General features: G+C 37.3%; 1 protein-coding gene across 4 annotated transcripts in view; it reads left to right on the top strand.

Annotated features, from left to right (window-relative positions):
* KDM7A (lysine demethylase 7A) overlaps positions 1-11298 on the top strand; it is a 75712-nt gene extending 64414 nt beyond the window's left edge. For all 4 annotated transcript variants that reach the window (XM_072871938.1, XM_072871929.1, XM_072871921.1 and 1 more), the window contains 3 exons: positions 1258-1339; positions 2481-2757; positions 3543-11298. In XM_072871938.1, the coding sequence (XP_072728039.1) occupies positions 1258-1339; positions 2481-2757; positions 3543-3637 (454 nt within the window). In that variant the 3' untranslated portion in view covers positions 3638-11298. The remainder of the gene's footprint in view (positions 1-1257; positions 1340-2480; positions 2758-3542) is intronic.
* Positions 11299-15040: the final 3742 nt, after the last annotated feature.

Here is a 15040-nt window from a genome sequence, read left to right as displayed (position 1 = left end):
CCACACAGACACATACAGCGCCTTTCCATCTTTGTAACCTTATGAAAAACAATATCCAGGTTTCTAAATTGTGGTGGGTTGACTCAGGCCAGCAACTAAGCACCCACACAGCCACTTGTTCTCTCCCCCCATCCTGTGGGATGGGGAAGAGAATAGAAAGAGCAAAAGTGAGAAGATTCATGGGTTGACATAAAGACAGTTTAGTAAGTGAAGAAAAGAGGAAAAGAAACAAGTTGTGCAAAGGCAATCACTCACCACCTTCTGCAAGCAGACTGATGCCCAGCCAGTCTCTGAGCAATGACTACCTTGGAATACTGTCTTTCCCTCCAGCCTCTTCCGCTACCCCAGTTTTTATTGCTAAGCATGACGTTATATGGTGTGGAATATCCCTTAGGCCAGTTCAGGTCAGCTGTCCAGGCTATGTCCCCTTTCAGTCTCTTGCCTACCCCTAGCCTACTTACTGCAGGGGACAGAGTGGGAAAAGAGAAGGGTGTGACACTGCAAGCACTGTTCAACAACAGCCAAAACTTTCATGTGTTATCAACACTGTTTTAGCCACAAATCTAAAATATAGCACCATAAGGACTGTTAGGAAAAAATTCCGTTCTGGACAGAACCAATACACGTATCAAACTCCACAGATGAGGAAGATGAAACTGTGCTTCTTAGCTAGCAGGTTTTGCAAAACCTTTTGGTCTCTCCAAATTCAAATTGAATTGATGTCGTGGGATACCCTTAATTTTACAAGTTAACTGTATTGTAAATGTGTTTTCAGTGTGAACACTTCTTCTATAGGCCTATCAGCATAGATCTTCTGTATGTTGTACCTGAAGAGCACATCAATGCTTAGAAACAATACAATCAATAATACCTGAAAATTAAAGACAATGTCCATCTTTGTATGAACTCCTCATGATACAAAGCCATGGTAGAAAACTGAAAACTGTAGCATAACAAATAAAGTAAGCTGTCTTCAACATCAGTACTTTCCAATTTGAACGATTATGTTTGTCTGACCTTCTTACTGTGGTATATGGATCTTTAATTAGGTGTATTGATACTGTGAGATTGTTTTCCCAGTTTAGTGTGTAGAACCAAGCAACTCTGACAACTTTTATTTTGTATCTAGGAAATATTTTCCATTGTATTTTCCTTTCTTTCTTGTTTTAATTTTAAAGTTATTCAAATGTATAATTAACTTCGTATTCCTAGTTTTTTATTTTAAAATTTAAGCTTGTTGAACTTCTCTTTAGGTAGGTCTGTGAAGGAAGAGGAAAGAGACTTGGGGACTTCAGCATGGGCTAGACACCTGAATGAAGCTTCGAGGATTACCCCTCAGGTAAAGCAATACTTTAAACCTTTTGAACACAAAAATTTTTATAGGAAAAAGAGATCATGACATTGTAAGTACAGAAGGCATGGTGAACAGGTCTTTCCACACTGCATATCTGATAATAGATACTTCTGATGCTGGTAACGGAGTATTACATTTTTGTACTGCTTTTTTTCATTGTTGTTTTGATTTATTTTTTTTTTCCTTTCAAACTCTCTTCTGTCATAGTGCCTAGTATTAAGAAGCTCAGGGCACTATCTTGAAAAATAAAAAATACTTTATAAAAAAAGTGTGAATTTACATTCAGTCTAACTGGGGAAGCACTGTGTTGTTTATTCGTTGTTATTCCCAACCAGAGCATCAGAACAAGTGGAACCTGTTGATAGTATTTATAGTAAAGATACTTGCTTAGGAAATTGGTACTGCCAAACTGATACAACCTTTCAACAGCCAGCAGGTAGGAGTATTTTTGCTTTCTGATGTCCAGGTGGAATCCAGCGAGGAATATATAAATGAAAGGTTGTGTGTCTTGCACTCTGAACTTTTTTAGTATTTCTAAAATTGTCTGTATTAGCAGTATTAGAACAATTAAACAATTAAATAGAACAATAGAACAATTAAAGTTGCAAAACAACAGTGCTATTTAATAGCTGTATTTTAACTGCATGCTTTTTAGCTTTTTTTTGTATGAATATCTAACTACATGGTACTCCTTACAGTTTGTAATTCCCAGTTTGGCATTTGTTCTCTTATCAGCTGAATATTGAAAACAAATTGCCTCTTTATGTAGTCAATGGTTATGGTATGGATTGCTATAGTGGCCAGTTTAATCAAGAGCAGTTGCATTTGTTTTGATCACTGCAAACTAAAACCAAAAAGCAGAGAAATTGAGTACACTAGTATGTGTAATTAATCTATAGCATTGCCCTTAAGTCCATATGGAAAAGCTTGCACAGAGATACTATACTGTATCTTATTTTTAAGAGGTATCTATACTAAAAGAAATGATGGAATCATAAAGTGGTCAGACACTGGTGGAACTGAAATATCTTTTTCAAAGACACAGTAGTATAGAAAAACTGGAGTGAACTTGTAGCCAGAAGGTATCAACTTCTACTTTTTTTTCTTGTCCTCATTTCCATACTAGGATACAAGTAAAACTCAAAAATATATCAAGAAAGAGGGTGCATCAGAAGCCAATCATAAGATTCAGGAAAACAGAAGTATAGTCCACAACAACGGCTTGAGTTTTCAGCATGGCAAGTATACACGAGACTCCAATCTAATTCAAGGAGAATGTCGGCTGAGTGATGGCAGCCTTAGCCCTGACAGGCCGTATGGTGAAACATCCTTGTCTGTACCACTTCATCCAACAAAGAGGCCAGCGTCAAATCCACCCCCTATCAGCAACCAGGCGACAAAAGGTAATGTTTATCTCTGTTGTCCTCTTGCCAGAGTGAAAAAAAAAAAAAAAAGAAAAAGACTAGGCAAAGGAGCTTGTGAACATCAAAAAGAGCTGTTAGATGCAGAAACTGAAAAAAAGACACCTTGAGGAAAAATATAAAATGGGCATCCTGTGAACACAGGATTTTGGCACAGAATGCATGGAGGCAGAACTAAGAGAGACCTAACTGAGTGCGTGGCCAGATGAAACTTTCAGAGTTACCGTTGCACCTCTGCAGGTATATCTGTTACGCATTTAGTACAGGGAACAGAACCACAACTATACTCTGAAACACTGGCCTGAATCAGATTTGTTTATTGAAGTGAAGGTTTAAAAGCTGTGACACTTCAAAAAATAGTGTGATGATCATAATATTTAGTTTTTAGTTTCTAGTTTATTTTCTAAATTTACTCAAGGGAATAACTTGCTTGAGCAAAATTCAGGAAGCACAGTTTAGGTTCTCCCCTACCACACCCACTGCCCTTCCCTAGACTGGAAACGTTTGTAAATAATATAATCACTTTATTTATGATAATGCTAGCCAGAGTTTAGGGAGAACAATTACTGGGTTTTTTTACAGTTTTGATTTCCTGTTTGTTTCCTCCCAAACAGACAAATGAAAAACTACTTTTTTTTTTTTTTTTGAAACTGATTCAGGTGAAAATTTTGCCTGCTTCAGCTTGAAAGCTGGGTTTCATCTTTGTTCTATGATGATAAAAGTTTGTTCTGAAATTCCTGATTGAAGTACTTGATTTCATTTTTCAGGCAAACGTCCAAAGAAAGGAATGGCAACTGCTAAACAGCGCCTTGGGAAGATCTTGAAGCTGAACCGGAATGGCCATGCACGCTTCTTTGTTTAATGTAGCTGCTACTTCTACTACTGCTGTCTTTCCTACACAGACCAGTATTGAGGTCAACAGAGCCTGGAGCTGCTGTTATTCCTCTGCTTGAAGCAGACTTGCATGTACCATATAAAACACTGCCTGATGAACAAAAACAAGAAAGAAAAAAAAAAACCCAACAAAAAAAAAAACCACAACCCAATGCTGCATTTTCACTGTGCCACACCTGCTCAGCAATAACCATATGGGAATGGGGAAATCTTCAGAGAGACATGGACTGTGAGAAATAGTCTCTCATCAGGGCTTGAATATCATTTGTTGCTGGTAGTTTCTGACCTAATTAATGAGGGGAAGATGATGAAGGTGGTTTATCAATAATTTATTTCTGATAGATTTTGACAACTTTTAAATTCATTTAAAAAACCTATTTATTTGGAAGACTTTTTTGTGGGGGTTATTAATTTAGATTTAAGAATGTGAAAGTTTTTAATTGTTTTGATAATGTATGTTTGGTGCAGTGGAGAGCCACATTAATTGTGATTAGTCTGGACTCCTAAATTTGATATTCAGGTTATAGTCTTAAATAGGGGTAAGATGCATTATTAATTATTTTTTAAATTAAGGCATATGGAATCCTATTTTTTTTCCTGCTTTTGTAAGCTATTGGTTGGGCTTCTGTTGACTTGCAAGTTGCATATTCTCTGCCAGCTTGATTACTTTTTGACCTGTCCTCTTTTATACAGATTTATTTATTTGATGGACTAGAAGAGATTCCTAAAGACAGAAGAATCTTCTTAGTCGGTCCAGTAGCTAACTTGTTTTAAACTGCACCCCTTTCCTCCAAATCGGAGTGCATACTTTTCCTCCTGATGATCTATCTGTGATGATTTTCTTCTGTAAAAAGGCTCCCCGAAATTGTATTTGTACAGGTTATTTAAGAGTTGGTACAAAGGAGGGAAACCTAATATATCTTTTTGGAGGAACAGGGACATCAGTTAAGATAAATGTTTCTTCAAAACAATTACTCTGAAATAACTCATAAGATATACATTGCAGTCTTAACTTTTGGCATATTACTTAATGTAGCATGGAAGAAGCATTAAAATATTATTGTACTTTAAACACATTTTACTGAAGAGTCAGGAAGGCAGGAGAATGTGTGTTGCTTTCAAAGCTGGGCGAGACAGCCAATTAAAAGTCTTAACTGGTGCATATATAAGCATTAAGTAGCTTACTGGTATCAGAATGATCATTTGTGTCAGGCTTCATACAGAGCTGATAGCAAATGCCGATTCTGAATTACTGTAAATAATTTTGATTTAAAATTTGTATTTTTCTGTAATATAAAATTAAATATTTAACTTTTGGGGGATGGGGATGAAGGCGGAAAGGGGAATACTTTTACTTGATTCTGGAAAAAGGGCATTTTGCAGGGTCCAGCCAAAATGAAAACATTAATATGCTAGTGACAACAATACTGTTGGTTGTTTAGGGGTTTTTTTGGTTGCTAAGAGTAAAAATACTCAGGCATAGCTATCCAAGTCATTGAATTTATTTAACTTTCCATACCAGTTTTTCCTTCCTCCATATTCTATACTGGAATCGTTTTCTCTTGTTGTGGCTTAAAAACAAATTCAGTTGGACTTTCCAGAATATTTGTGCAGAGTTATTTTTATTTAGGCTACATTATGAATGCCTTTACAAATTTATGGAAATAGTTCTGATGTCAGGTGTTTTTGATTATTGCAGGGTCAAAACTATTCAGCACTATGTTATCCTGTTTCTAAATTGAGAAACATCAAAACATAATGCAACTGCAAATAAGTCAGGTAGCTTTCATGGCTTTACTTCCTCTGGAGCTTGAAAATTTTAACTTAGGAGTGGTTTTTGCAGCCCTGCTTTTACATTGTATTGACTTGACTTTATAGTTTTGTGTGTGTGCGTATGGGTGAATTTTTTTAACCCTTTTTGTTTGCTAATTATGATTTCACAAAAGCATGTTTTCAGTCTTTTTATTTTTATTATTATTATTATTATTTAATGCAAGCTATCAACCTTGTTTAGACTCTTGGGAATGGAGGTAACAAAGGATTTCTAAAAAGCAGAAGATAAGCTAAGAGGTACTCTACAGGTGCTGAAAGTGACTATAATTACTTGCTGTTCTCAGGTGCTATGTTTTCCAGATGGAGATAGTTAAAAGAGAATATTTTAACTATGTTCTAATATGTTCTCACCAAAGTCAAAGACATAAACTATGTTGTCAATATTAGTTAAAATTATATACCCATATAAATATTCTCTGTGGTTAAGCTCAAGCAAATGGATTAATGCCTGCCAGGCTTTGGAAACTGTTTTAGCTTTAGCATATTGAACCAAACTGTTTCCTTCTTGCTGGCTGTATAATTTTTAAGAATAGAAAATTCCAGTTTAGGGCAGCAATCAGATTCAGAGCAGAGTGAAGAATGAGCTTTCTCTCCTTTAAGGCAGATTTTTGAGAACACTTATCCGAAATAGAAGTATGCCAGAATAGAATCTGGAGTAAGGAATTTTAAAATATGGAGTATGCTTTCTCGTACATGTGACTGGCTTATACAAAGTCTCTTTTCTGACCATCTGCGTTATTTATCTGTATCTTACTATTGGAACACAGATGTGGCTGGACCCATATATATTATTTCTTCTTGGTTTTATTCTTTCTTTACTCTACTTTCTACCTTTTTTTTCAAAGTGGCTCTCCGCTGTCATGAATTTATGTAATAGTCTCTTCACAGGCTGTCAACAGGCAGAGGTTCATTCCCATTTTCTTCAGATATCCATGCTTCCAGCAGAAGTTAGTTCTCATGTTCCACCTCAGAACAAGTAATTTAAAAGAAATTGCCATGATAAGCAGTATTTAAAAAAAAAAAAAAGGGGAAAAAAAAAAAAAGAAAAAAAAACAGAGGGGAAAAAAAGTCTCCTGGTAGCTCATGAAGAGGATGTGGTGACCTCACTTGTTTTATGTACTTGTAGGTAGGGATATTTTTATTGTGTTCTAGATGAAAACACTACTGCACCAATCTTTCTGTAGATGGACTGAACCTTGTGTTGTTGTAGTGGAGAGAGAAAGCCCTATTTTTTTTCCTTGCTGTCTCACTTGGGGTGGAAGAGGGAGGGAGTAGGGAACACTGACTGGACAACAAAGAGAATTAAGCCTGCTATGGTAACTTGTTTTCAAGGATAATCTTTTTTGAAAAGTTAGCAAACTTGGATTTGGCATACGACTTAAATTTTTTTGTAGACAGAACAGTAAGAAATGAAATATTGTAGAGGTTTTCCCATTCTCTAAGTTCTCACGTTCCTGCAATTGAAAAAAAAAAGAAACAAACACAAAAATGGAAAGACCACCTAGAAACTATATCAAAGACTCTTCCAGCAACTTTCCCTTTTCTTCTCCTACTATACTTGCTAATAAACCCTGGCTACAAGGTAGCCTTTGTTGACCTCTGAGGTAGATTACCTATGCAACCTATAATACTCTACATGAATCCATTCTTAAAGACAATTTTGAAAGGGTTAGATGTTGAGAGATAAAATTGTTGCTTTCTGATCACATGGGAATTTTGGGGGTTTTGGGTTTTTTTGGTGGTTGAGGTGCTTGTGTTACCTTTAGCAAAGATATAAGAGAGCACAGTGTCATGATCACATTTTACAAGCTTCAGCTTTTCCTAGGCTTTGCTATATGGCATAAGCTACCTTCATTCACAAGGCCATGAAGTTGTAAATGTTGAAAATTTTTGCAGGGTTTCAGAGTCAGAGCTGATGTGAATCTTGCTACCCCCTTTTTGGTAATTGTGGAGACTAAGCAGAACTGAAGCTAGAATGACCTAGTACTACAAGGCTATAACTAGCACCCTATTTAAGCTCCACATGCCCACTTATCCCTTCACACCTCCACCATGACCCCCAATCTAGTGTCTTTCCAGAGTTTCATTCACGTAATACTTCCAGACCATTAAAAGCTGTTTGTAGCTCTGGGGTTGAGTGAGCCCAGAGGTACTTTTTCACAGAAGAAATATAAACGGAACCAAGGGCCTTACTATTTGTGGTTAAACAAGATTAAAAGCTGCAACATCCATTTTTCCAAAAAAAAAAAAAAACCAAACAAACCCCAACAAAAAACACCCTAGTAACCCTCTTTGTGGGAGCATATGAGTGATGAATCATGCAGTGGATGGGAAATATAAGTAGCACTGATAAGGAAATGCATGTTCTTATGTTCTTCATAGGCTGCATTTCTGTTTGGAAAAAAATACTTTTTCTACTTTTAATATAAATTAAGCCATAAGAGTTTCATGCTGTGGGAAGGGAATGAAAGGGATCACTTTAAGAGATTATATTGATAATGTATTGTCACTTCTGCTGGGAAATGTCTATTGCTGCCAATGCTTTGGTGAATCTTTTTTTTTTTAAAAAAACATGGAATTTGAAAAAAAAAAAAAAGAAAAAAAAGGGGCTAGTTCTTGGCTATATTTACTAGTTTTGTAGTAACGTTTTGCTGGCCCGTTTGTCTTTTCCTCTCCTTTTTCTACTCTCATAGTCTAATTTCTATCTTTCCTTCTAGTGTCTCTGAAAATACTAGCTTGTCTGCTCAGTAGGGGTCGGTGTATGTGTGTCTTCCTTTTTACAGAAACGCACTACTGTGTTAAGTATTTGGCTGGGAAATGGGATGCTGCAGCTTTAAGAGCATTTTTTTCAATTCATAACAGTATTTCCCATCCTCTTTTGCCTGCAGGCAGGGAAAGTGTATGTACAGTATTTATTTTGTTTTGATTTTACTTTAAATTTGTAAGTTTCTATAAGTAGTTCACATTGATTATTCTAGGGGAGGACAAGTGGCTTTGTTTAAATTTGTATTTGATATTCATAGTTTCCACTTTCTGTACTTTAAAATACTGAAATTAAAAAATTGTATTGCTTATGTTTTGATTTTAGCACTCTAAAGTGTTTAATTTCTTCAGACTTCTGCTCATTTGCTTCAGTGTAAATACAGAAAACTGTACTGAATATCATGAGGAGAATAATGCTTTTCTAGGTCCAATCTCTGTCCCCTTTACTTGTCGCATTTTAAAGAAGAAATTTTCTGGAGAAATGTGAGAGGGAATATTCTCATACTGTTTTTTTTTTTATTTTTTCAAAGTGCAAATCTCATTTCAATCCAAGTATATTATGTGGCAACTAAATGCATTTTGTGAAGATGTGTATATTCTTTTTGAATCCTAATATAAAAGGGAAGTATAAGTGTTTGTGATCCGTCAAACTAGCAGATCTAGAACTGTAAGAAGGGTGTCAAATGGTATTTTCATATTCTTGTTCTTGGTTTTTGTTCAGGTTTGTCTCATGCTACTGATGACTGACTCATCTCTTGATTTCCTTTTTTTTTTTTTTTTTTTCTTTCTTTAAGTGTGTGCAGTTTCTGGAAGAAGAGATTTCTCTTTCACACTTCCATGTACTTTGTCATACTTGGTTTTATCCTGGGTGAATTCTCTGCTGATTTCTCCCACCACATGTCATCTTCTGGTTTACAGTTGTCAGTGTTCCCTATTTTGACTCCTTATGGCAGTACAGTGTTTGCATGTGGGTACTCTACTTGGGGGTAACGGAAGCATTACTGTGTTGTGCTCCAACTTCGTGTAATGCATTTTCTTCTGCAAATAGTGCTCCATGCTACTGAACTGTGATGGGCGGATGCTTAGATTCCAGTGATGGTCATTTTATGAGAGCCTTAGATAAATGATACAGTAATGGCATTGGAAGAACCAGGTGGCAAAAGGTGTTTGATTTGAGCATCCTCTGCAGCTGCTCAAGTTTACTTCTTAGCCTGGCTTTTAGTTTACAGAGAATTTATGGTTGACTATAATGACAAGGAGATCTGTTCATGGACCAGGACTTCATTGTGCCAGGTGCTTTACAGACAAAGAACAAGAATGCTGACCTCATCAAACCATGTACTGCTTAAGTATAAGATTTAAATAGTTTTAAAAAACCCAACAAACTAGTAAGTTCTGTGTCCTAAAGTTTAAAACATGATAGTGTTGTAGATTTTGGGGGCAGAAACTTCTGTGCTGTTTCAAAAACAAATTTCATTTGAGTGGAGTAAGAAATCATAAGGAAAAATCATGATTTAAGTACAGGGGATGAAGATTAAATATTTATACATCCAGAAATCAGTTCATGCTGTATTTTGACATGCCTTTTCATCTTTTCAATTAATGTGTTAAAACTTACTTTAAATTTGGTTAGCCAAAGATTTGCCAAAGATCTGAAAGAGCTGTTTGTCTATCAGAGCAACCACATATTTTGAAAAAGTCTTGATCACTGTGATTGAAGAACAACGCTACAACCTACGCATTTCCATCAGACAGACTCATCTGGATTTGTCACACTGAACTCACTGCACATACGAATGTTCTGGTCTTAATGTGATAGACTTAAGAGAGCACTTCAGTGGACCACAAATAGACGTTTCATACCCACATAAAAACCTATATAAGCACCTTTACTATTTGTCCTTTTGTTTTTGCCAGCTATGCTCCAGAGCTTTTCTCTGTGACTGCTGTTTGGTGGATAATAGGTAGGATAATACACTGGAAAATACATGAAATATCTCAAAGTGCTGCTTTAAATGCTACTGGATAGCCTTCAGCACCTGGAGCTGTGTTTCCATTAAAAGTCAGAGTTTCTGGTTTTCTGCTTTTCTGTTTGGGGAGGATGGGGAAACACTTACCTGGATTGTTCTTTCCTAATGGACAGATGGATTTTAAAGATTTCAAGGCTACCAAATACTGCAAAAGAATTTAATTTCTAAAGTCAGGGAATGGGCAAGATACCCTTCTTGGAGTTGTTGGTTTTGTTTTTCTTTTTTTTTTTTTTTCCCTCTTTATCAACAGTATTCTGCTGCTTTTGAGGTAGAGTACCCCCTTGTAAAGTGCCTACAAACTTGGTTCTGTGTACATTTAGTGAAGTTCAACTCTTTCTCTAGAGGGTTTGTCGTGACCTGCTTAAGTTGTGAAGCTATTGTGGTGGTGGCTCATTAGTTAACACATTCAACCAAACCTTTTCTTGTTTGTTTTGTTTAGATATAACTTTGGATTGATGATGGAAACCTGAGTAGTAGAATGAATATGGTGAAGTCAATCATGTTGAGTGTTGGTTTCTATAGAAACTTTTTTTTATTTGTATAGAAGTATTTCTCCTGGGAGCCCTTGAAATTACGCTTTTACTGCTGGTAAGTAATGTCAACTGTCTCAAGCCAAAAGTTAATGAGGACTGAAACTGTAAAACCAGAATGTTATTGTTACTCATTCTGATACAACCAGGAATTTTAAATGCCTTTGTTTCTACAGCGGACAATGACTAAAGTCTTTACCTGCAGAAGAAATAGCTGGTGATCAAGACAGTGAATAAAGTCTGTCATTGCCAGAGCTCATAGTATTCCACCTAACAGCCAGCTAATAGGACAGTTTGCTTTGTCTAGACGAAGATCTGATTTCTCTGAAGCCAATTATATTCAGTCTTTAGAATAAGTACTGCAAATTTTTGAAGAATTGTGTTTGGCTTAATAGATCTATTTATCTGTACCGCTCCTGCTGTATTTGCTTTGGTCTTGGAAAAAATACTCTACTTTGGAACATATAAGTCAACTAAAAGAACAGTATGCAAAGAGTCTGCTTGTTTGTGGTGCTTTGCCCCAAAGTTTATTTCTCATAAGAAATGTTTTATTTGCTGCAATGAGCGTGAGTAAAGTTCCCACCCATACTTGGAGAATGTGATATTTATCTGGAAGAAACATTTGCCCTTCAATCATACACCTTGGTGGGAAGTCATAAAAATGCAAGTCGGCTTTTTGTTCCGGTAAAACTAAAAGCCAACAAAACTCTAGAAACTGCTACTCTGGTCTCTTATAACAGGATCTGGGCTGTGGAAATGTGGCTTAACTAGGCAGCTTTTTCAGGCTAGTATTAATTTGAAAAAGATACTAAATCATGTGCTTCATTCTTAAGTTGTTGATTACTAGTTACAGTGGTTCTGCTTTTTTACAAAAGATCTTCGAATAGATCCATTACAGGTCTGTCCCAGTAAGGATTTTTCTGTGCTTGACCTGCACTCATAGAAATTGTTTTGAATTCCATCCTGTGATGGTTACTGAACAGAGCTCTTCCCATGTGGTTAAAATGCTTCTCCTCAAGAGGCAGCTAACCTCTGTGTTCCCACCGAGTTACACCTATTGAAGAAGGAGAGCATTCAAAGAGTGTTTTTACCATGCCAACTGTCCTGAAAGTGATGTCAGAACTGGGTGGCTCAGATGAGGTTAGGATTGAGAGGAACCCTTTTGCTTCTAAGTCCGTATTCAGCCCAGGTCCACTGGGAGGGGGGAGAAGAAAAATCTGTGAGCTGTGCAGTGCGCTACTGCCAGATCAGTTGATCGTATTCCAAAGACTGCTGGACAGCTGTGCCTGTCATAAAACTGAGCACCACAAGTGATGCTGAATTGCCTTAGTCTTAGGAGGGAGACCAAGCATTAAATGGGACATGGCATCTGAATGATCTCTTTCTCCCCAGGCTTTTGCAGCAGCTCAGAGAAGAGGTATTAGTGAGATGCTTTGGGAAAATGCAAAAACATTGTATAACATACCTCTTCTGTGGCTACATGAAATTATTTTAGGCACTGGTTCTCTTGATCCATTTTCTTCAATATTAAGAGGGTTTCACTTAAAGGAGGAGTTCAGTTTGTACAGAAAGCAGAAAGATTTCATGTTACACATCCCACAGTTACCCTATGAGTGAGGTTTGTAAGGGGAAGTGATATGTATTAGACCAACTAACATATTTGGAGAGTGGGAAATAAATGTAATGTTTAGCGCTTATGGTTCAGATGTAAGACGTTTCCTCTCCACACAAACCTTGGCTTGCTTATGTACTCACCATACAGGGCCACTGCTACGAACTGGTAGTTTATAGACTGTTTTCAGTAATGTTGCCATTAGTAGCTTTCTTATTTTGAAGTACATTTTAAATAGCACTTAATATAGTAATTGAGGAGAAAACTTATGTCGTTTGGATGGATTGAATGCATAATATATGTAGTGTCTAGGAGGAGATGTAGGAATAAGGCAGAACTCCCTGAGGTTAATGTGTTCAGTACATGAAGAAGCACAACTTCAAGAAGAGGACCATTCACAAGATTACAAAAGTGAGGAGGTCAGAAATGCTTTAGCAGGCCACAGGATCTATATATGTATTTTTTTTACTATACTCAAACTGTCTTCAACCTTGGCAGGTATAATACCGTGTGTATGTGTACACATATATATATTTATTTATTTCTTCTGTCCCATGTTTTCTGTTGCCTCTAATTTCAAAGTTTTTTAAACAATATAGAATGTCAGCTACCAAACTTCAGTAATATTAGTATTTTTACCATAACTATGATTAAAGGAATGTCTTCACTAATCCTTTTATTACACATTTTAATTGGCAACAAAATAGTGCTGTCAATACTCTTAAAATACTGTATTTAAATTCTTTTCCACTTGGAACATTCAGAGATTTCTAAATTTTTTCTGCACTGATGCTAACTGTCACTATAATTTACAGTTCATGGCTTGAAGAAAAAACTGAGTATCATTCTGTGCCAGACTCTTGTGGTTCACTGAAAAGGACTCTAAAAGACTGGGAACAACACAAAAAGAAATCTCTGATCTGTTAAATGTTCTGTGGAGCCTGTACCTCCAGTCATTAGCTGAAGCACTAAAGCACAGGTTATAGTATAACTTGAGATCTTAAAGATGTGATGTTGACTAATCAGATCAAAATGTACATAGTGGTAGAGAATAGAGGGGAAACCATATGTATAAAATGAGGTAATTTTTTCTTAATTAGCTGCAGGAATGCTAGCTTTTTCACTGTTTCACCTGCATAGAGGAGTTATACTGAATGGGCTTAATACCTGAAATACATAAACTGTCAGGTGATAGAAATGGCTGCAAGTAATAGGGCCAAAATAGGGTTGATTTCTGGCTAGAAGCACCACGGTTTTGTTTTTCTAGGGAAGAATCTGCTTAGATTTGCACACCTTGGCTACAGTCCTACCCTTAATTTCTGACCAGTTCAGCTGCTGAACGTGCATACACTGATTTTAATGAGGTCTAAATTAATGCCTCAACTGATGTACTGACATATCTTTAAAGATGTAGCTGTGCTTCTAAGGGTTTTCAGGTGATGCTGCAGTTTGCCCTTTCGGGATCCTCGGTCAAGACTTTTGATGATTCAGAACTCCCAGTGCTCTCCTGAAAAAAAGTCTTGGTGCTTCGCAATCCAGCCTACTGTGGGAAGGAGGCAGGGTGATCCTCTCTGCTGCCTGGGAGTTGCTTTCTGCTATGCAGGAATTCATTTAACGGGAAGGCTTTGGATTGTGCTGCTATATCTTAACCTTTGTTTTGCTAATGTGATGAGGGCCTCTGGGGTGTACTGGTGAGGGAAGGGAGCAGCAAGGGTCAGAGCAATTGGCCAGTCAGGAGCAGAACGCGTGCCCTTTAGGAGACTGAAGCAGCAGCCTGCAGGCATCACTGAGACACCTGCAAAAGGCAGAAAGGATTTCTCCCGTTTCGACTGGTTGACATGCCAGCTCCTGTGGGGCTGTTCTTTTCACCTCCTTCCTCATGTATTCAAACCCTGCCAGCCCGTGTGGTGAAGAGCATGGAAGTGGTGGGACCCCAAAAGATGGACATCACTGCTTTTCCCTGTGTGGGGGCAGAAGCCGTAGCCAGACTAAGATCTGACCAGCCTCACCAGGGTCTTTCTTCGAGGAGGGCTTCCATCCCCAGCCACTGCCCACTGGGGGCTGCTTCCAGATGGGGAAGGGTTCTTCTGTGCTTCCCTGGATCGGTGGCCGCCCTGTCCTTTGCACGGATGTCGGGTTTGGCGAAGTTAAGCACGTTTCTGTGATAAACAGGACAGAAAATAATATGGAGGTATCCAAGCTGATAGCTGGAATGGTGTGAACTTTCTTATAAATGCAACCCCTGGGGTCAGCTTGAATTTGAGTATTTTGAATTATTAAATCTTACTTTCCTAAATCAGTCTTTCAGTTGCACTACTGGCGTAATATGAAGTGAACCTCTCCATTTTGCAATTTTGGAAAAGTGTTTTCTAAACCATCGTCATTTTGCTACGTTTCATTCCTCAGTTGTTACTGTGAATGAAATTAAGTGGAACGTAGCTTTGCCCAATGTTTCAGTCACCTAATAATGTAGCAGCTTAGCCTGGAAAGCCATGTTATCACTGCAGCACTGAATCCCCAGTGTTTCAGTCACTGTAGTAACAGGACGGAAGTAGGTTGAACAGACACATTTCCTTTTCTATAAAAACATCTGAACCAAACAT

This window comes from Ciconia boyciana, chromosome 1 (assembly GCF_034638445.1).
Source record: "Ciconia boyciana chromosome 1, ASM3463844v1, whole genome shotgun sequence".
Classification (NCBI taxonomy): domain Eukaryota; kingdom Metazoa; phylum Chordata; class Aves; order Ciconiiformes; family Ciconiidae; genus Ciconia; species Ciconia boyciana.
This window is presented reverse-complemented; position numbering and strand designations above follow the sequence as displayed.